This window comes from Pan paniscus, chromosome 19 (assembly GCF_029289425.2).
Source record: "Pan paniscus chromosome 19, NHGRI_mPanPan1-v2.0_pri, whole genome shotgun sequence".
NCBI classification, from domain to species: domain Eukaryota; kingdom Metazoa; phylum Chordata; class Mammalia; order Primates; family Hominidae; genus Pan; species Pan paniscus.
Window position 1 is genome coordinate 77,572,708 of NC_073268.2, and position 19,389 is coordinate 77,592,096.

Here is a 19,389-nt window from a genome sequence, read left to right on the forward strand (position 1 = left end):
GGCCCTTTCCTGAGTGACTAGGACTACAGGCGTGTGCCACCATGCCCAGCCAATTTTTGTATTTTTAGTAGAGATGGAGTTTCACCATGTTAGCCAGGCTGGTCTCAAACTCCTGGCCTCAAGTGATCTGCCCACCTCAGCCTCCCAAAGTGCTGGGATTACAGGCATGAACTGCAGTTCCTGGCCCCCATTTAAAGTATTCTTGATGCATCTCTGTTGCAGGAGTATCTGAGTATCTGTTTGCTGCTGTTAACTTCCTTTTTTTTTTTCTCTCTCTGTCACCCAGGCTGGAGTGCAGTGGCACGATCTCGGCTCACTGCAACCTCTGCCTCCAGGGTTCAAGCAATTCTCATGCCTCAGCCTCCCAAGTGGCTAGGACTACAGGCATATGCCACCACGCTCGGCTAATTTTTGTATTTTTAGTAGAGACAGGGTTTCACCATGTTGGCCAGGCTGGTCTCAAACTCCTGACCTCAAGTGATCTGCCTGCCTCAGCTTCCCAAAGTGTTGGGATTACAGGCATGAGCCACTGCACCCAGCCTGCTGTTGACTCTTAAGTGCTCACAGAGTCAGCTCTCAGGGTCCGGGAGACTGTCTGTTCCCCGTGACTGTTCCTTCCTGCGGCCCCGGGCTCACTGATTCTTCTTTACAGTGACAGCATTAAAGATAGGAAAAGGCTTCATCTTTTCCTGCCTGCCGTCTCTTTAACAGTCTCTGCCCTAGCCAGAAGTAGTTATTCTTGGGGATAACATAGTGGGCTCAGTCTTTGCCTCTTACCTTCTGTCATATACATATTTTACTTCCTGACCTAGTTCACCCACATCTATAACCCTTCACAAAACAATATTACGGCCAGTGCATTCTAGTACTTCCTTTTCTTCTATTATTCTAAGAATTATCTTGTACTTTCTATTTTATTTCATTTTTTAAAAAATGCACTCATGACCCACTAAAGTGATTTCACAATACATTGGTGAATGGCAATCTGCGCTTTGAAAGTCAATGCTCTAGCTTGTTCACCTAAATCCTCTGAGTTTTCCCATTTATGTATTAATTAGTCTGCAGAAAAGGCTTTAAGATTATGTTCAACTAAAGCTCTTCCAAAGATTTCTGTCAGAAGCTACTTTTATGTACTGAAAGGGCTGCACCTTTCTTTTTCTCTTGTTAACATAAAAAGCACACTTTGAACATTAGGCAGTTTTTAAGTGATCACGGGATGGTTTCAGCAAGTTAATAACAAATATTTGTTGATTGCTATGTTTTGCAAAAGATGACCTAAAAGCACTATTTGTGTGTGTGTGTGTGTGTGTGTGTGTGTGTGTGCGCGTGCGCGCACGTGTGTGTACTAATAAAGTCTTTCATTTTAAGACGGTAAAAAGTAAGCTCCCAACAAATATGAGCTGTTTTTACTGGAGTCGATCAGATATGTACCAAATAACTAATCCAAATATCTCAGTGTATTGGACCCCTCTCCTGCCTCTAGAATCAGCTCTTCCAAAGGGCCTTGGAACTCCTGCCTGGGTCAGTATGGAGGGCTGGGAACTTTTTCAATCTAAGGCTACATTTCCAATAGGGATCATATCAGCCCCATCCCATACCAGGTTGCCACATGATCAGATGACAATAATTGTAGGCACCAGTACCATGTGTTAATTATCTTTTTTTTTTTTTGAGATGGAGTCTCACTCTGTCACCCAGACTAGAGTGCAATGGCACAATCTCAGCTCACTGCAGCCTCCACCTCCCATCATGTTCCAGCGATTCTCCTGCCTCAGCCTCCTGGGTAGCGTGGATTACAGGCATGCGCCACCATGCCCAGCTAATTTTTGAATTTTTAGTAGAGACAGGGTTTCACCATGTTGGCCAGGCTGATCTCAAACTCCTGACCTCAGGTGATCCACCCACCTCGGCCTCCCAAAGTGCTGGGATTACATGCATGAGCCACCACACCGGGCCAATTATCTTTTAGCCATCCCTACTCTCTGGTCAGTCTCATTTTAAAAGCAGATAATTGATTTATCAGTATTCGCTACAGAAAGTAGTTGACCACATTTGACTTTGCAGACATTTCAGAAGATGTGGTGGTGGTGGTTAGAATTTTCTGCATCCCACATATTTTTAAAATCTGCAATTTAGAGAGAACTTTATCCAGTCCAGCCCTAGGGGTAGATAGATGCATCCTACTGGCCCAACTCATTGCAAGGCCATGGAAATAGGAACTGACAGTGTTGCCCCAGAAAGCTGGAGAAGTGACATTTACATGTGTTATGTGGGCCTCTCAGGTCCCTTTCCCAAACCTGAGATTCTCTGATTCTAAGTGAAAGGTGAGCCTCCTTTATGGGTCCTGGGTTAGCCACGCTGTTCCTGTCCTAAGCAAACCCGCAGGTTGTGTGAGCTGAAGATGCTGCCTTCACAGGGCCATCGTGGCTCATAGCCCCATAGGTCACGTTCCCTGCTTCCCTACCACACACAACCACCAAGCTGCTTTGATCTTTCCAGAGAATCTTCTCTCCTCTTCCTACAGCCACTCTATCAGGCAAACTGGTATTTACCCCAGATACCCAGGAAGGGTTAGTCTTTCGGCCTCCTGAAAGTAGGAATCGCTCTCCTCTCCAGGATCCCCAGTGTGGCCGCCCATGAGACCCAGTCTTGTCTTTTAATTTTTTCCTCCAAGCCTTACCTCTCCAACTTCCTGGGTCCCCTTCTCAAGATGCACAAGGGTGATTCATCTGTGCAAGCCATAGCTTCTGGCTTGGTCTGGCTCTCTTGCCAAAGTCTCTAGGTTTCTCTGGGTAATATCTCTGATTGCCCATTGCTCCTAAAATTGCACCTGGCTCAGCAAATGCTATCACCCAAGCAACTTAGCCAGAACCTAGGGCTTTTCCTCTGCCTTATCTAATTGGGCCCTGGAGTTTTCCTCCTTCTACAGCATCTACAAAAGTTCTCTCAGTGTCTTCTCTTAATGACCTCATCAGTGGCCCAACGTGATCTTTCTGTGGTTGGGGCAGGCAGGGTCTCCATCGGTATCTGCCAGTTTCTTCCCCAATAGGCTGGAGAAAAATAAGAGAGACAAGTTTCCTACCCTCAAAGAGATTAAAGCCCCAGAGGAGGCCACAATACTGAACGGTGGGTCTGTTTCTCTCTGACTTCTACCCCCAGCTTCCCGCTGGGCCTCCCTAGCTGAGCTGGACCAAGTGGAAGTCAGGAGTGCTCCCCTGCCCACAGGGCATGGTCTTTCTAGGATGCAGAGGCAAAGCTGGAACTCCCCAGTGCCTAATGCCCTGATTGCTGAGGGTGAGAGAAGAAAGTGTCCCCAGAGGCACAGGGCCACCAGATAGAGGGCCCAGTCCCACCAGCAGGTCACAAGCATCCCTACTCAGGACAAGAGGGAGCAGCTGCGCCAGCGAGACTGTGGGACAGCCGGTGGCCTCGGCAGGGGTGGTGTTGTTGGTGTTGCTATTTGTGTCTCGGTTCAGTGTCGGATTGCCTATTCCTAGCTATTTTCCACTGGCAGGAGAGGCCAAATCTGAGAGTCCTTTCAGTTCCCAGCACCAAGCTCCCGCTATTGGGAAGAATGTGGTGTTTTTTCCCCTTTTCGATGGGATTTGAAGCCCTCATCAAGCAATGGGGTAAACCTGTGACCCTGGGCAAGTGCCTTTCCCTCTCTGGGCCAGTTTCTTCCTCTGTGACACAGTGTGGGGAGGAGGAGCTAGTAAATGTAGTAATCGTTGGCCTCCTATAACTCTGATGTCCTGGCTGCTGCAGGGAGCACTTGGTCTCTCTCTTTTACTCCTCTCCACGATAGCAGTGGCCACACCTCCCGTGGGACTTGTACGCCTAAGACTCTGCCTGCCACATAAATGTCCTCTAATTGTCAGAGCACTGCCAGGTAGACCTTCCCCTCTCCAGTTTACAAAGGAGGAAACGAAAGATTTGAAGTGAGAGTATAACTAAAAGATGTGGGATTAAAATAAGAAATTTGGGAAGAGGTTCCAGTTATTAAGATCCTGCCGGTCTCCCATGGTCTGAAGGGTTGGAATTTTATCAGTTATTCTCACCTTTTATTCAGAATAAGTAGGGATCCAGCAGAGGAAGGGGACTGTCACTAGCAGGGCCTGCCTTGACTGCCATTGCACTTCCCTGCTCAGAAAGTGTCCAGGCCTGCACATTGCACCCAGGCTCCTTGCCATCATGTTTCTGTCTCTTACAGGCCTTCCCCACCTTCCCTTCCAGCCTGACCTCCCACCCCTTCTGCAGTAACCTCTGCATATTTCACCTCCTCCACCTTCTTGCCAATATAGGATCCCAGCATCCCCAGCATGCACCCTGTTACCTGGCCCTGGTGCATGTTGGTCACCCCTCAGGACCGCTGCCCTCCCATCCTGCCCAGTCGTCATCTTAGGCCAAGCTCAAATCTCACCTCCTCTGTGTTGCTTTCCTTGACCATGAAGCCAAATGTGTGCAACTCTCTCTGTCTCTGAATTTCTGCACCACCTACTTGCTGGATACTTGGCCCTGGGCAAAGAGTGTATGCTGCCTTTTCCATTAACTTGCTCACCAATTCCCTTCGTTTTGCCACTGGAAAAGGGCCGGCCCTGGTGGTCCCTTCAGCCCCTCCCTCACCCATACTCCCACGAGTGTCTTGACCCACTACTGGTTCTTTGAACTGAGTCTGAACCATCTTTGTTGTCCCCAACCACCAGCCTTCTCCCTGCCCAGCAACCAGCACTGGAAGGAGAGCCAGGCTGAGCCTCAGTTAATGTTTGTTGAGTGACTGGATGGGTTTCTGTGGCCCCTGAGAGGTAAATGAAAGCCAGTCAAAGCAATGGGAATAGTTATTGATTAAAAGTCACACTTGTTAATTTCTGGCCAGGTCTCAAATCTGATTCTGGGTAGATCATTTCCCCCACCCCACCTTCGTCACTAAGGCTACTGGAAGCCCCGCCAGGGGCAGAGCTGTAATGGGAGTTTGGGCTGAGACTCTCCTCTGCATATTTCTTAGTTGTCTAAAGTCACTTTTCAACTCTTTCACCAAGGCACAGTGATTCCTATCAACAAGGAGGAAGTGCCAGTGTGACCTCTGTGACCCTTCAGAGTCCCCTCTCCAGGTGCTGCCCCAACATGAAAGCAGGAATTACTGTGGAAAGGCACAGGCTTGGACTGAGGGGCTGGGGGAGGGCTGTTGGACCCCCAGAGCCCGGCTCTCCTCTGGAAGCATTAACATAGGTAAATGGTTAACAAAAGGGAGGATTTCTCCCTGTTCCTCCTCTGCCACAGTATTGACTGTTAACCACTGACCTTTCTGTGAGGTGTGAGATTCTGAACAAAGTTGAACGCGGTCATGGATGGTTAAATTCCCACCTTTCCCTTCTGCCCTTGCCTCTGCCCCTCTGCCTTCTCGAAACATGGCCCGAGATGTGGAGGCCACCCCCTGGATGTGGTGGCTGCTGAGAGAGGGAGACACACTTGCTCACAGAAAATGAAAGTTGGCAATGACCCTCTGACCCTTTAGGAATCCAGAATCTTGGCTCCTAGAAGCCATAGAGCACTGTACCAAGAAGGCCAAGCCAAGCCAATCCGATTGAACTTAACGGAGAAGTGAAGTTCCCTAGTAGAAGAAGGCATTTTGGAGCCCATCCCGGAAACAGCTTTCCAGCCTTGGCCTTTTACTTATTTCTTCCTGCCCACTCCTCCTCCCACGTCACCCCTGCCCCCAGGGACCTGCCGGCCCACTGCATAAGACATTTTTTAATTTGCTGGCAAAATCCCCCAGCACCAGGCTTCGCAGCCCTCCCCTGTTACCCACATATGTTTTATGGGGTGTAGCCCGCTAGCTTGCAGTTCCACCCCTCTGCACCCTTCATTGAGTTTTGGGAGAAGCGCCATCCAGTCGTGTCATTTGTTCAGGATGACTTTTCCATTCCGTGCCCGCTGTGTTCGTTTTCCTGGAATGTTCCCATCATCTCCCAGCTCCAGTTGGCCAGGGCCAGCGTGCCATCTCCATGCTGTTGTGTGTGACTGTTTGGTGCTGACCCGAGGGGTGGGTTGGTGGAGTATGAGCCTGGGCTGGGTCCTTATAAGGCCTGGAGTTTCTTGGTTTCATGCGTTATCCATCCCCGACCACTGAGAGCTGAGTAGGATCCTGTGGTTAGTGCCCTTGAGCTGGTCTTTGTGACCTTTCTCTAAGCAGCCCAACCACACACTGCCATGCAGCTTTGAACTTCAGACCTGGTTTCTAAATCCATGGAAGCTGAGAGGAGGAAGAAAATCTGAGGGGTTACCCAGGATGCCGGCTTTCTCTCTACATCATTCCCTACCCCAGCCCTGTGCAGCAGGCAGGAGTGTAGGAACTCAGGCAGCTGGACTGGGGAGGAGAGAGAGAGGGAAGGATGATACCAGTTTAGGCTAGTGAGAAATCTGTAAAACCCTAGATGTGCTGTGCCTGGGAACAGACCATGAACACCCCCGCAAAGCTCTCAGTGGTCAAACCAGATTTGGGTATCGACTCACTTTGATCTCAGCTCTTCCTGCTCTCTTAAAGGTCCAGTTTGTGATCCTCTTTAAAGGAATATTTTATTTTCAATACAGACACAGCCCTTGACGTAGCAGTAAAAACCTTCCCCCCTGAGAGACACGTGGCTGTGAAGTGTTTTGGTATGTAACGTCCTATCTTTGCCTATGTGGAAGGGGTTGTCCCGTTGCTTCTTTTGTCCCTCAAGAGGGTGCCCTCCTACCCCCTCGTGCCCAGGCCCAGGAGCACTCTAGGGAGGGCAGGGGTCAGCTCAGATGGGAGGTCTCTTCTGGAAGGGGACTGGTTTGGGATGGGGAGTGGTTGTCATCCTTCACCCAACAAGAGTTTCTTTGAGAACGCCACTCCCTGCCCCCCACTTTGAAGATGGAAGTCAAATTTTCGGACTCTGCTGTGCAGAGCAGGGAGGTCACTAGGCTCTAATGCATTTACCATTGACTGCCCCTCTTGTAGTGCGTCTATTAGTGAGTAATTTGATTTGTACCTATTCATTTGCAGTCCCTGCAGGAGCCTGGAGCTGGCCCCTAGTATAATTGGTGCTGTCTCTATTTTTACATCATTAGATTAGCCCCGACTCCTGGCCACTTGTTGTCTGCGCTTGTCTGTCCATTTATACAACCTAATGTAACACAAAATTCATTACTGATCACATTACTTTCAACTCTGAAGCCAGCCTTGTGATAAACATTTGGTTAACCCCTTCCTACCCACGGGAGGACTGACAGAACAAATGCACTTCCACCCGACAGGCAAATCGATATCTTAATACACCAAAGTGGAATTGCATTTCTAGATTTGTTATTCCTCCTGGAGGAGCAAATGGAAAGGCTCGCCTGAGCCAGCTGAATTGAATAATGAATAGAGCCCCGGCACCAGCAGCCAGTCTGTGAGCACCGCACAAAGGCAGACCGGCATCAGCCAGGCCGTTTCCATCTGGACGGGCGGCGGCACCACCACAATTAGCTGAGACTGTGATCTTTTCCCAGCCACGGCGTGTGGGCTCGAGACACAGGCTGGGACCCCAAAGAGGGCAACAGAGGCCGTGCCCCAACACCATTCCTTTGGCTAGGCTTGGCCTAGAACACTAGACCAAGAACTGGGTTATTTAACTTCAAACCTTGTTCACTGATGTCAAGGCTACCAGACGCTAAATGCCACCGAGAAGTTAAATCTATTACTAAACTCAGGTTTACCATTTGGAAACCTAAAAAGCTCTTCCTGTTTAGAGCCAGGTCAGTGACATTGGGATTGGTTGGTTCACACCAACTTGCGTGTGTGTGGCTGTCCCCAGGGCCAGCATTCTTCAGCACCCAGATGCCATGTGTGCCTGTACGTGGTTCTGGTTCTCTGGTAGGGTTGCTGTGAGCAGCATGTGGGACTGTAACACGGGAGCTGGCCAGGAGTCTTAAAGGGACCTCAACCTCAGCACAGCATTATTAATCTAGAAAATTCTCTCCTATCCCCAACTGGTCATCCTCTCCCCAACCCCCATTGGTCTCTGGGTAGCAGCCACAGCCGCAATAAGTCATTAACTTTCAGGACAGCTTGTTTCAAAATGAAAAATACCCCCACTTATTAAGAAACTCTCATAAAGCCTGGGGCCGGGCGCGGTGGCTCACGCTTATAATCCCAGGACTTTGAGAGGCTAAGGAGGGTGGATCACCTGAGGTCAGGAGTTTGAGACCAGCCTGACCAACATGGTGAAACCCCATCTCTACTAAAAATATAAAAATTAGCCAGACATGGTGGCGTGTGCCTGTAATCCCAGCTACTTGGGAGGCTGAGGAAGGAGAATCAGTTTTTGTTTTTTGGCTTTTTTTTTTTTTCTTTTTTTGAGACAGAGTTTCACTCTTGTTGCCCAGGCTGGAGTGCAATGGCACGACCTCAGCTCACTGCAATGTCCGCCTCCCAGGTTCAAGGGATTCTCCTGCCTCAGCCTCCCCAGTAGCTGGGATTACAGTCACCCGCCACCACACCCAGCTAATTTTTTGCATTTTTAGTAGAGATGGGGTTTCACCATGTTGGTCAGGCTGGTCTCGAACTCCTGACCTCAGGTGATCCACCCACCTTGGCCTCCCAAAATGTTGAGATTACAGGCGTGAGCCACCGCGCCTGGCCAGGAGAATTGTTTGAACCCAGAAGGCGGAGGTTGCAGTGAGCTGAGCTTGCACCACTGCACTCCAGCCTGGGTGAAAGAGCAAGACCCTGCCTCCAAAAAAAAAAAAAAAAAAAAAAGAAGAAGGAAAGAAAGAAAGAAACTCTCATAAAGCCTGTACCACAATGATTAGAAAAACTGGCATAGGGGAAGGTGAATGGAACCATTACCATGAAAGTCATAAATGCCATGAACTGAAAGAAACCATGAACAGAAGATCCTCCAGTGGGAAGGGAAGCCAGGAAAAGCAGCCCTCCAGGGACCATTCTGCCTGGATTTGGATATGGGGAAGTCCTGGGCAGGAGGCCGAGGGGCAGAGGCACTGAAGCCTGAAACAGGGCACCCCCTCTCACAGAGGACTGCACCTTGGACCCTGCTGTCCCTTCAGCTGTCCAGAGCCCTTCCAGGCCAGAAGTGGCAAACAGTCCTGAGAGACATGGAGGTCCTGGAGATTCTTGGAGAGGGCCAGGCACCACTCTGGGCCTTGTCTATTAGACGGATTCCTCCACCATCTCTCATACCTCCCCTCCTTCGTGTACAGGGAGGGGGTGGGGAGAGGGGCGCCTCCTTGCCGCAGTCCCAGGGCCCCAAGGTGAGAAGTAAGAGGTGGGGAAGGGCCTCACCGTGTCCTGGGCTGTAGGGCCGGGCCAGGCCAGGTACAGGGAGGTCCTTGTCCCAAAGACTCCAGAATCGTAACCCTCAAGCACTTCCTACTGTGAGGAGCTACAAAGCAAGCCGGGGTCTCCTCAGCAGGGTATTATGACACCCTCACATCCCAGCAGTGGAAGGATACTGGTGTGTCACTGAGGTGAGCCTGGGCACAGTGCTGTCTCCTCAGGGTCAGGGAGACACTTTCAGAAGGAGTAGGGGCACTAACTCACCACCCCCACCCCTGTTGAACCCCCAGCACACAGTCTTGCTCGGCTGCAAGCCTGCAGCTTCGGCCTCAGCTGTTAATCCTCTCAGGTGGGTAAATGGAACACGGGGGTGGGGGAGATCCGTGTATCCCATGCTGGCCCCAGCCCCATAAGCTCTAGAAAACAGATAAGAGCACAGGCCTTTGCCTTTGCAGAATAGGACGGACCAGTGGCAGGGAGGAACGCGCGTCTGCCTGTGGAATGAGAGACTGTGATTTCTTAACCTTGATGGAAAAGGGGAAAGCCACATCTTACCAAACTCTTCCGCTGCGTCGTAGGGAATTTAATTACATTTGGACATTTGAATGAGAAGCAGATGTGGCTCTGGCCCGCCGGCCAGCAGCTCTCAAAGGACAGCTACTCTCCTGTGGTCTGCAGGGCTCAGTGCTATCTCGTCACGCTGGAGGGTAGCTCGGGGAGACCCCTTCCTGGGAACTAGGGTGGGTCTTCCAGGCTTCAGGGCTGGACTTCAGGACACAGGCAGGTCAAGGCCAGCTGCCAGCACCTAGTGCCAAGGACGAGTCTCCAAGCCCTGTCCCCTCTTCATAGCCGGGCAGAGCGGGCCTGTGTGCCAGTGCCTGAGACTCCTCCAGGCCCCTCATTGGCATCCACACAGAGTGGTGGCATGGCAGCACCTGGCCGGGCATTCTCCATCCCCCAAGCCCACCTGCCATGCCCCTCAGCACTGAGTCCACCCTAAATGGCATCAGCCAAGGCTCTGCCCCCAGGTTGGCATGGAGTAGCTGGAGCTAGGAGAGACATTTCAGCCCCTCTCCTGGGGGGCCCCCCGCTGCTAAAGACAGCAGAGGCAGCAAAGCGTATTTTTTTACCCAGTTTCACGTGTGTGTCCAGTGCGGGTTCTGCTTCTTAAAGCCCCCCACTTGCTTTTCTCATTAGAGCCGTACACGCCCAGTGAGGTCACTAGAGCAGACCTTCCCCTCCTGTGCCACAGATGCTGACGCAGATGAGAAGTGAAGTGACTTGCCCAGGTCATTTGGCACATCTGTGACAGAACTGAGGCCAGAGTGAAGTCTCGGCCTCCTAGCCCTCCTCCTCCTCCCTGGGCCATCCACAGGGAGTGGTAGGGCAGGGCTTCTCCCACATCTGGCCGATCCTGAGCATGGCTCCAGCCAGTCCTCAGATACATCCAAACCAGCGACAGAGGAGCTGGGTCAGCACAGCATTTTCTCTCCCCTCGTATAGCATGTGGTGACCGCATGTACTCTGCCAGAGGAGAAAGGGGACTCCTTTCTCAGTCCCTGCTAGCCCCAGCACCCCCGTCCTCCCAAGCGCTCACTGCTGGTAGGCAAAGAGGACCCCTGGTCTGTGGGCCTGGCAGCGAGCTCTGAAGCCTGAGGGAGGAACCTGGTGGGGAGGGGAGCCCCACACTGCAGGGTGAAGCCTGGGGAAGAGGGAAAGCGCAGGGGAGCCAGGCAGCCTGGGAGGTGGGTATGCTCAGTGTGGTGGGAAGCAGGGCTGCCTTTAACTGCTGCACTTTTCACCTCCTAAAAAGTGCCCTGGGGGCTGAGGCTGGCTCCATCCCAGAGTGTGGTCTCTGACAAGGCTGTCAGGGGCTTAGAACCAATCTCAGCCAACTCCATCTCTGTCTCACGGAACAGGCCCCTGCCTCCTCAGCCACGCTCTGGAAGAGACAGCAGTTGTTTTCAGGCACAGGACTGGTGTAAGACAAGCAGCCCGGAGCCATGTCTGCCTGGGCCACCACCTCTCCAGGTGCCAGCGCCAGCACCAGGAGGCTGCCAGCCCTGCTCAACCCCACACAATTTGCTCAAGTCTTCCCTCCACTTAGTCTCTCTCTCTCTCCAAGCCCCATTTTGCATAGCTGGTCCTGTTTGCAGGACATAAGGGCCCTGGGTGCAGGCCCCTTGCTGACCAAGTTGATCGCTTGGGGCAGACCCCATATGGTTCATTTGCTGAACTTAGAGCAGTCACGTGACCCGCTGGTCTCCTCTTCACATGTCCCATCAAGGGAAAATGCAGAAAATGCCTGACCTCCTAATGAGGGGACCTCCCCCACTACGTACCTCACTCCCCATTCAGGAACCCCCAGGCAGAAGGTACTGAAGCTGTTGGTTGCAAACCTTCTCAAAGCCAGGCACTGGGCAAGCGCGGGCAGCTCGGCTGGCTGCTGTGTGCTGCGAAGCCATCCGCTCCCCTGGGCCACCCCGGAACCCAGCCCCAGCAAGGGTCTTAACCACAGTCCCTGCTGATGTGGGAGAGCTGAGAGGTGGATGCAGGAGGGAAAAATCGATGCATGTCAACAGGGTTGGAAATTTATTTTCCATTTTGGAAGAGGGTATTTGCAAAGAGGCGAGGAGGGAAATGAAAAGCTGTAAACACACATCTGCCATCTTCCTCCCTGGGCCATTTCTTGATTAAAAAGAAAGAATCCTTCCCAAGCTCCGGTGGAAGCCAAGCTGGTGAGGGCCTGGATGGCAGAGACACCTGCTGGGGAGGGAGGCTGGAGAGGGACCCTGTAGTCCTGTGGATCATCACAATGACTAATCCGATTGCAGCAATAATAGTAACTCACATTTGCTGACTGGAAGCGTTAAGCACTTTGTGATGCACTCTACATGCATTATTTAATTTCATTCTTAGAACCAGGCCATGACACAGACATTGTTAACCTCATGTTCGGGAACCTGAGGCACAAAGATTCGAGTAACTTTCCCAAAGTCTCCCAGGTAGCAGGTGGCCAGGGGGTGTGCTCTTAACCACTTCCCTAAACGCCTCCACCAACATGGGCAGACACTGCCCCTCTGCCTTCTCGGGTTCTCTGAGGCTGGGGGATGGACTGGCCAGGGGAAACATCCTCATCCTCCTGCTCACTGCTGGAAGCAGGCAGAGCTGTGGGTGCAGGGTCAGACTGGACCCTAAGGTCTCATCCTACTCCCACCAGTCAGCGTGGGTGGAGAAATGCAGCCAGGGCCCAGTCACAGTGCTCTGCCAGTCCCTTCAGTGGGCAGCATCAATGCTCATGTACAGAGCCGTGGACGCTGCTCCTTTTGTGGTGACAGAAGTGCCAGAGCTGCCCAAAGGGTGAACCAGGGGCCCCAGGCAGCCTCTTCCTAAACACAAACAGAGCACTGTCCTCCCTGGCCCCTCTCAGGTCCCTGAGACTAGGGCTCAATGCCCCCACTTCCGAAGCCAGAGGAGCTTTTCGCAGGGCCTTTGATTGGCCAGACGTCCAGGTTGGAAGAGACCCAGAGAACACCAAGCCCAAAGCAGGATTTCCTTACTGTTTTTTTTGTTTTGTTTTTTGTTTTTTTTTTTTTTGAGATGCCAGGCTGGAGTGTAGTGGCACAATCATAGCCCACTGCAGCCTGGAACACCTGGGCTCAAGGGATCTTCCTGCCTCAGCCTCCTGAGTAGCTGGGACTACAGGCACGTGCTACCACACCTGGCTAATCTTTTAATTTTTGGACACGGTTTTGCTGTATTGCCCAAGATGGTCTTGAACTCTTGGCTTCAAGTGATCCCCTTGCCTTGGCTTCCCAAAGTGTGGGATTACAGGTGTGAGCCACTGCACCTGGCCCGACTTCACCTCCGACCTACTGCTGGGGCCCCTGGTTTGGCCTCTCCAGCTTTCCCTGCGTCTCACACAGGCCCTGTGCCCTCCGCATTTCACCCCTCCCGGGGAGTCTGCTGCCCGTCAACTCACAGCCTGGCAAAGGGGCCACAACACTGCACTGTGGGTGGAGGTGCATGGGCCCATGCTGCACGGCCCAGCTCAGGAGTAGGACAAGGTGTGGGCAGCCATGCCCTTGCCTCCTCACAGACAAAGAGTGACCCCACCCCACCCCATCTCCCTGGGCACACGCTCCCAAGTGACCAGGGTTGCTTCTCTCTAAAAAGGCCAGTCCCCTCTTTCTGCCCCCTCTGACACCTCTGAGTTTGGATGGGCTCCATTTGGAGTGGGGCAGCATGAGGATCCAGCTTGCTTTTTTTTCCACCCTGAGAACAGTAGTGCCAAGGATCCAGCTGTCTCATCCTTCACTTGTTTCATGAGAGCGGAGGCACCTTTCCTTCAGTTGCTACTCATTCATCATCCCCCTACCCCTGGGGGCTGTCCATCCTGGCCCAAGGCATAGAGGGGCAGCTGCGGGTAACAGGCCCATTTCCAATATGAGCCAACAGGGAATGGCTCTCCAGCATGGGCATGGGGGCCGGTCTTAGTGATGCCGGAGCTGCCGGCACCCTGTGGCCCGCACCAGCACCCGTTCTTTCTTGGGGGATGGGGGTGGGAGGTGAAGAACCAGAGCTAGTGGTTGCTTCCTCTTCCTTGGTTTTGCTCTCTGCAATGTGGGTATATAGCTCCCACCACCCAGGGGACCACATCCCTGGAGAGTGCAAGGTCACAATGAGGTGACTGGGTCTAGCCACTTGCCTGGAAGCCACTCCTCCTCTCCTGCCCTACTTTGGGGCCTGGAGAACAAGCTCTTTTAAAGCTTTTCCCACTGACCAGAATCTCCACACCTCTAAGGGGGGAGGTGGCTGGGGACACTTCCCTCATTTCCTGCCACAGAGCCCCCAGCACTCTCTTTCGGGCCCTGGCAGGTTCCTGATGGACTTCCCCAACAGGTCCACCTCAACTGCAGGACAGCTGCTCAGACCTGGAGGTCTTGGGAGTGGGGGAGGAGGGCAGCAGCCAGGAGTTGGGCCACTGAGTCAGAAGGTCCAAGGGCATCCCTGAAAACTGCAGTCTGTTTCCCTGTCCTCCTCCAGCAACCCACCTGCATGGGGTCCCATCTGGCACTGCATGGGCCGTAGGTCCCCACCCCTCCCACTTCCTAAAACTGTTCTTCATGTTGAACCTGTGACTCCTCTCCCCCTCCCCCACTCTGAACGGGGTCTTGGCCCCCTCTGTCACAGCAGATCCATCTCTGGGACCCCCCAAGACAGATTGGTCCCCAGCCCCTACACATGCATGTCACTGTCCTCCTTGACTGCAAACTCCCCCTCCTCACGGTGTGCCCCTGCGCCTCCTGACACCTCTCCACCTGCTTGCAGAGATCAGTGTACTTCTCAATCGTTGTCCATATCTTTTCCAAAAAGATTCCTCAATGCTTTTCTTTTCAAAAGGGAAAAAAAAAGGAAAAAAAAAACAATGCCAACAGCCCAGCGTCCGTGAGCAACCCAACAGTAACAAAGCATGCGTTCGGGATGGAGGAAGGTAAGGCCACACATTTCCATTTGCCGCTTGCTCGTAGGGCTGGGCGGCCGGGATGACTTGGAGCGGGGAATCTGAGCAGCCCTCCTCCCCTCCACTTCCCACACACACCCCTGCCTGCAGGGGGAGGAACAGAAGGGGTCTGAGAGGAGGCGTGGAGAAAAGCGCCCACAAAGCTGCCCCGGGGCCAGCAGGCCCCCGTTTCTTTCAGTTAGTCTGTGTTGAAGAATGGGCCCCCACCTCCCCTTACCACATCATTCATTCATTCATTCATTCATGCTAGAAATGTTTAGGGCACCCATGATTTTCCAGGCCACTAGGGATACAGAGATAAGGCACAGAACCCCCCTGAGGGGGTCTCCCCTAGATGAGACACATGGGACAATGAGGGGGCCTGGGCTAGGAGTCAGCACAGCGCAGGGTAGGGTCTGGCAGGCTCTGCTCGGGGGACAGGACGGGCTCACAGAGGAGTGGACACTCATGCTAAGCTTTGGAAGATGAGTAGGTGTTCTGGGGCCCGGGGAGCCGGTGAAGGGCTTTTTAGAGCAAGTTACACGAACACAGGCCCAGAGGCCTAGAACCACCTGGATGGGTCCAAACACCACACAGCTTCATCACTTTTGTGTCTCAGACATAATAACGGGTATCACTAGTGAGGGGTTGGCGGCAGGTCATGGAGGGCCATTTCACAGTGCTGGGGAGTTCAGACCTTGCCCTGGGAACTGTTAGGAGTGGCTGAAGGCTTTTACGCAGAGGAAAAGCAAGATGAGGGCTGTACTGTACATAGCCCACTCTGGCTTTGGCACAGGGTGGGTGACCTGGAGTCAGGAGACTGAGGCGCACAGGGCAGGCTTAGCCAGGGCAGAGGCAGAGGAGGGAGAAGTTCAGCAGAGCCTTGGTTACCTTACCCTGGGATGCGGGGGCGAGGGAGAACGCTGCCCCCATCCTTCTTACCCGGGTCTAACTGGCAAAGGGAAAATGCGAGCAAGGCGCTCAGGTTGTCCCTGGCCCCCAAGAACAGGACATTCATCTTGTAAGCCCCTGGGTGGCTTTCCCTGCACTGTGGTGTGATGGGCTGGGGTGCATCCACGAAGACTCATTGGTGGGACCACCGAGGCTGCTGGGGTATTTGCTGGGGGCCTATGCCAAGGGACGGTGGGGGTGCCATGCCTGGGCCCGGGCTCCCGTTTCCTGGCTTCCTTGGCAGTGTGGATGTGGAGGCATTTTGCATCAAGGCCGTTAAAGCTGCCCCTGAGCTGTAAAAAGGGGCCAGCCTTCCCCATCCTGGTGGCCCTGCCTGCTCCTTCCTCAGGGGCTTTCTTCCTTAGGCCTGGCGGCCCGATCCTAAGGAAGCCCCTGCTTTTCTTGCGCCTGCCGGTGCTCTTCTCCCGCCCGCCTGGCCCTGCTGTCAGCGCCCCCTAGTGCCGGGCCGGCCGCGCATGAGGGCGGTGGGACAGATCGCCCACAACTCCTCGGCTTGCTTTTGGGGAAATAAGGCAACAGAGGGGTCTCTTGGAGTCTGGAGCTTCCATGTAGAATCCCCAGGGTCTACTCTTGGCTTTACCACCCTCTCCATCTCATGGCACGATGGCCTGTCCCCCCAGATTAGGGTGATACTGAAGGAGGAGCAGGAGAAAAAGATCCTATCTGCCTTGTTTTCTATCCGTATCCAGATAGCTCTTGACTTTCCCAGGCAGCCAATGTCCCCTGGAGGTCAGGGACCATAGTCAGGCCCTCGGTCCCTGTCCACAGTCCCATCCCCCTACTTTCCCCAATTTGCCAAGAAGCCCTGGTGTCCCAGTGAACTGTCCCACCGAGACCCGGGCGACAGACTCAGCTGATGGATCCCAAGGGCCCCTCCCCTCCCCAGGCCCAGGTGCCCGCCTCCTCCCCACTCCACTCTGTGGCTGCTGCAGGCCTGCAGGGAGTCGGGGTCAGTGGCTCGTTGCTGGCTGGCTGGTGTTGGCCAGCTCAGGAGTGAAGGCCATGACCCCTTCATTCCCTAACCAGAGCCAGCTGTACTGCGCGTGTGGTGGCAGGGGGCCTGGGAGCGGTTGCAGGATGAAGACCAAGGTCTCAAGCCAGACCAGACGAGTGCAACGTTTTTGCACATCTTGCTGTTTCAAGTGACTGCTTTGAGGTCCTGCACTCCTGGGTGGACAGGCCAGACTCCTTCAGTCACAGGCAGGCATCCCTTGGAGAAGGAAAGGTTGCAGGTCTACATATCTTGGCTTGGGGCGGACTCCAGAGACTTCCCGGTGTGTGTGTGCCCATATGTCAGAGCCCCCGGGGGAGACTGAAAGGGAATCGGAACTGACCACCTTCAAAAAGCCAAGAAGTAATTGGTTCTTCCTTGCACTCAGCAAGCAGGGAATTCCATTCCCAACCCACCTACCCCAGGACCTGACTTGGGTCAAGAGATGGTAGGACAATTGAGGGGCCCATAGCTGAATTAGATGGATCAAGCTGCCATATCTGAGGTGGCAACATGGATGTGCAGGGCCAGGGAGGCAGAGGAGGAGGAGGGCGGGACTCCCTGCCTGCCCTTCAGGTTGATGCTGAGGGGCCTCCAGGAGACTTGGGGCCTAAGAGGAAAGGAGAAAGGAGGCACTTCAGGCAGACAGGGACCCTCTCTTCATTGGAGCAGGCCCCTCTCAAACCAGGCATCCCCTCCCAGGGAAACAGGACACTTGGCAGGAGGTGCCAAAGATGAGCCAAGACCTGGCCAGCAGATGGACTGTGTGGGTGAGCATGAGTGAATGAGTGAGTGGCAAAGCCAGGCAGAAGCTCTAGGCACAGGCAGGGCAGGAGAGAGGTGGGGACAGATCAGGCAGGGATGCTGCAAGCCCTCCCGTGTCCTAGCTTCTCCCCACCTGCCTCCCCTGTAGAGCCGGGACAGAAGGCACTGTGGAGTTGGGGGCATGCTGGCTGAGCATGAGTGTGTGCAGGCGTGGGTACGGGCTCATGAAGAGCTGTGTAGTCCACACACATCGTCAGGGTGGCCGTGCTTCGGGCCTAAAGGGCTTCCCGCAGCAGGGAGAAGGTGCTCTCACACCAGAGTCTGCCAGCCAGGGGGCTTTCCCTCCCCTGGCTGAGCCTTCCTGTGACCTGAGCTGCCCCCTGCCCATCCAGGGAGCAGGCGGGGATCCCCCTGCGGAAGGACACAAGTGAACCCAGAATGGTGCCTCAAGGCAGGCAGCCTGGCCCAGATGGTGCCCCCACTCCCCAGACCCAACTCTAACCAGGCCTGGCCCTCTCCTGTGTCTTGCAGAACTTCAGCGAGAGGGAAGCATCGAGACTCTGAGTAACAGCTCAGGCTCCACCAGTGGCAGCATACCAAGAAACTTTGATGGCTACCGATCTCCGCTGCCCACCAATGAGAGCCAGCCCCTCAGCCTCTTCCCGACTGGCTTCCCGTAGGTACCAGCAACCCGCTTCTGACTGGCCAGCCCCCTCCCCTGCTGGAGGAGGGGAGAAGCCCCGCTCTGGTCCTACCCTTCAGTCTCTGCTCTTCCTTCATCAACCACCTTCCCCAAGCTTAGTGACAGCAGCCGCCCGTCCTACCTGGACGGGGAAGAGACCCTTCTCCAAGCACCTCAGCGCACTTGCCCTCTGCCACACCTGTCGGTGGAGGCTGTGGCCAGGAGAGACTGCAGAAGCTCGGTCCCTGTGTATGTTTGCATATGACATCCTGCATTGGATCCGCTTTTGTATTTTTTAACCATACCCACGGTGGGGCGGGTCGGGGGAGCCTGGAACAGTGACCAGATCTAGGGGCCTGAGTGGGGACAGAGTTGATGGTCCACCTGGCCATTTTGACCCTGAGTGGACAGTCACAGCCTCAGCTCATGTCTGGCTGTGACACACACTGCCCCCAGCTTCCCTTGGTCAGCCCCACTCCAGCACGGGGTGAACGGAGGCCCAGAGTACTAGGGAAGGAGGAAGGGAGGACATGCCTCTTCTTCCTCCTTTCTTTCCCCATCTGTTCATGGGAAGAGTTTGTCTTTCTTATCTTTAAGCCCCTTTACCCTGGTCCTGTACTGATCAGTGAAGGAAACCGTGGTTACTGAGGCCCTGTTGAAAAGTGCACGTCTTGTCCAATAAATCACGCTGCAGTTGGTGTCCATCCCTGAGTTGCTGGGGTCAGGGTCCTCTCCAAATGCTGAGCAGAGTCCTATGGCCTGAGTGCCCAGGATCCCAACACCCCCTTTCATGTGCAACTTGGGGGCAGAAGGAGTCAGTGGAGGATTGGAATGGGAAGAACTTTTGTCCTGGAATTTGGATGGGGCCTGATTTAAGCCCATTCTCCAAGCATCTTGATTTAAGCCCATTCCCTAAGCATCTTGCCTGTTACCAGAGGCAACGAGTTCTTGGGGTGCCACAGGGTTGGACCCTCCTCCCTGGGGATCAGGGCTTGCCATGTGCTGGTGGGTTGCTGTCAAGGGGAGAGTCTGGCAAAGCCTCATCTGGGGGGGCACCTTGTTGTAATTGCCTCTTTTTAAACTCAGAAGATGGAAGGGTGGTCAGGTGAAGGTGGGTATCTCATGAAACCTGGCTGGAACCTTCAGATGACAAGTTCCTGATTTTGTCCCCCCGC

The 19,389-nt window shown here is 53.8% G+C and overlaps 1 protein-coding gene across 8 annotated transcripts in view; it reads left to right on the forward strand.

Moving 5' to 3' along the window:
* BCAS3 (BCAS3 microtubule associated cell migration factor) overlaps nucleotides 1-18,918 on the forward strand; it is a 717,859-nt gene extending 698,941 nt beyond the window's left edge. For 2 of the 8 annotated variants that reach the window (XM_063599306.1, XM_063599303.1), the window contains 3 exons: nucleotides 6,589-6,654; nucleotides 14,705-14,795; nucleotides 18,064-18,918. In XM_063599306.1, the coding sequence (XP_063455376.1) occupies nucleotides 6,589-6,654; nucleotides 14,705-14,795; nucleotides 18,064-18,100 (194 nt within the window). In that variant the 3' untranslated portion in view covers nucleotides 18,101-18,918. The remainder of the gene's footprint in view (nucleotides 1-6,588; nucleotides 6,655-14,704; nucleotides 14,796-18,063) is intronic. The other 6 variants (XM_063599304.1, XM_008967145.5, XM_063599309.1 and 3 more) reach the window with 3 other exon arrangements.
* Nucleotides 18,919-19,389: the final 471 nt, after the last annotated feature.